Source organism: Sinocyclocheilus rhinocerous, unplaced genomic scaffold (genome assembly GCF_001515625.1).
Source record: "Sinocyclocheilus rhinocerous isolate Xijiao unplaced genomic scaffold, SAMN03320098_v1.1 scaffold161, whole genome shotgun sequence".
NCBI classification, from domain to species: domain Eukaryota; kingdom Metazoa; phylum Chordata; class Actinopteri; order Cypriniformes; family Cyprinidae; genus Sinocyclocheilus; species Sinocyclocheilus rhinocerous.
In genome coordinates, this window is record NW_015627226.1 from 81479 (window position 1) to 83772 (window position 2294).

A 2294-nucleotide genomic window follows, 5' to 3' on the forward strand; every position below is an offset into this window, starting at 1 on the left:
TGTGTGTGTGTGTGAGTGTGTTTTTGTAGTGTGAGTGAGTGAGTGAGTGAGTGTGTTCTACTGGTAATAGAGCTCGAGGTTCATGCCGTCATGGATTTCATCTGATGCTCGGAGTCAAGGATATGAACGATTACAGATATAAATGCACAAATCTCCAAAAACACCCTTAATGGACAGACTGAATGTTTCGCACAGATTTATGGGACGGTTTTACTCGACACAAAGCACTAACTAACTCATGATATAATGGTAACACTTTGCAATAAGGTTTCATTTGTTAAGTGCTTCAGTTAGTTAAATACTTCTTTAGTCAGCGTTTATTAATCTCAGTTAAGTTGAACTCTACATTCACATATATATATATATATATATAGACATTGCAGTGACTTTTAGAGATCTTATTTAAGGCCTGTCAAAATACTCTTTCCATGTGCATCTGGTCTCTCAGTGTGTATAAATAGTCCTGCTGTCACAATAACGCTTTACACACATAAATAAACAAATAAAATTGCAAAAACACGAGCTTCACATTTGTGCTTTAAAATGGACATCAATGAGGCATCAGGGTAAATGTGTTTCACATTCACTTATACACACTGAGGAACAAGATGAAATGCTTTTCTGCACCACAGATGCTGTCTGTACAGGTTGAGATGAATTAAAGGAATAGTTCAGACGAAAAATTAGCATTTGTTTAAAATTAGCATAATTAGATCAGGATGAGTTTGTTTCTTCATCAGGTTTGTAGAAATGTAGCATTGCATCAGTGTCTCAGCAATGGATGCTCTGCAGTGAATGGGTGCCGTCAGAATGAGAGTCCAAACAGCTGATAAAAACATCACAATAATCCACAAGTAATCCACAGCACTCCAGTCCATCAGTTAACATCTGGAGAAGACAAAAGCTGAAACAAATCCAGCATTAAGACGCTTTTAACTAAAAGTCCATATAATCCATAATAACTGTTCCTCCAGTGAAAAAGTGTTCTGGTCTGAATCAGGAGAGACATATGCACAGATTAAACACCCTTTAGAAGACAAAACCATCCAAAACTGGATGTTGATGTGAGAGGACATCAGGGGATGATGGACTTCTTCACTGGAGGAATCATTATTATGGATTATACACTCGTATTTTAGCCGAAAGCAATGGTTTGAAGGCAAACATGCCTTAATGATGTATTGGTTTCTTAAAAACATGCAGCCTTCACTTCTCAAGACATTAACTGCTGGACTGGAGTGCTGTGGATTGCTTGTGGATTATTGTGATGTTTTTATCAGCTGTTTGGACTCTCATTCTGACGGCACCCATTCACTGAAACTATTCCTTTAATGCCAGTCAAAGTTTAAACTTTTTTTCCCTCATGTTGCAGGAAGCTCAAGGAAAAGGAGAACAAGAGGGAGAAGGAAAAGTTGAGTCTGTTCCTGCGGTGATCCTGTTATTCCACTGTTTCATCTGCAGAAGAACCACTGACGGCGTAGTTTGAAGAAATACACATTGTACACTGTGTATTTGAGTTTGGCTTAAAGAAATGTATTTTTAAATGCTAAATCTTTAGATTTGACCAAACTGTTTTAAATATTTGCACACTGTAAGATACATTTATGAGACACCAAAACTTTGTTTACATACGAGTGAGAGAAAAAATGGCTAATTATGGATTTTTGCTGTTTCTCAAACTTTTAAGATACTTAATGTTAACTGTTAATATTGCTCTGAATGTAAACTTTATATATTATGAAGATGTTTGGCATTATTGCATAAAAGTATTGGTAAATTATGATATCAGTTCGAAAATATTGGTGTAATAATTTCTTCGCAGAAATGATTAATTATATTTTGCGCGTGCAGTGGTTGAGCTGGACTGTTTAGTATCTTCATTTGAGTGTGACTTTCATATTTATGTCGGAATGTATTTTCATCAAGAAAATCTCTCAATTATATATAAATAAAAATGTGCAATCAGTTATGGGGTTTGTTCGTTGTTATGTTTTTAACTAGAATACCATAGAGTCCATAATCCATAATAACTCTTCCTCCAGTGAAAAAGTGCATCTCCTGTTGTCTCTCACATCAAAATCCAGCCACATATTTGTTTAGAGTAGGCTTGCAGCGATAGACGGTGCTGACGGTGATATCGGTGTTAAGCCGCAACTCCGGTTACGCCACATGCCCACCGCGGCACCGACCCCCACCGTCGTTTAGATTTTTTATAGTAATAAAAATCAGTTAGTTCAGTAAAAGAACAGACACTACAATTACAAACTGAACGCGGCTGCTCAATGCAGCGTGCC

At 36.8% G+C, this 2294-nt stretch overlaps 1 protein-coding gene across 2 annotated transcripts in view; it reads right to left on the reverse strand.

Annotated features, from left to right (window-relative positions):
- The window catches only part of ubl5 (ubiquitin like 5), a 9588-nt gene that overhangs the window by 1522 nt on the left and 5772 nt on the right, over positions 1-2294 (reverse strand). Inside the window, exon 5 of one of the 2 annotated variants that reach the window (XM_016530244.1) lies at positions 53-101. In XM_016530244.1, the coding sequence (XP_016385730.1) occupies positions 58-101 (44 nt within the window). In that variant the 3' untranslated portion in view covers positions 53-57. Of the gene's footprint in view, positions 1-51; positions 102-2294 lie in introns of those variants that run through there. The other variant, XM_016530239.1, reaches the window with a different exon arrangement.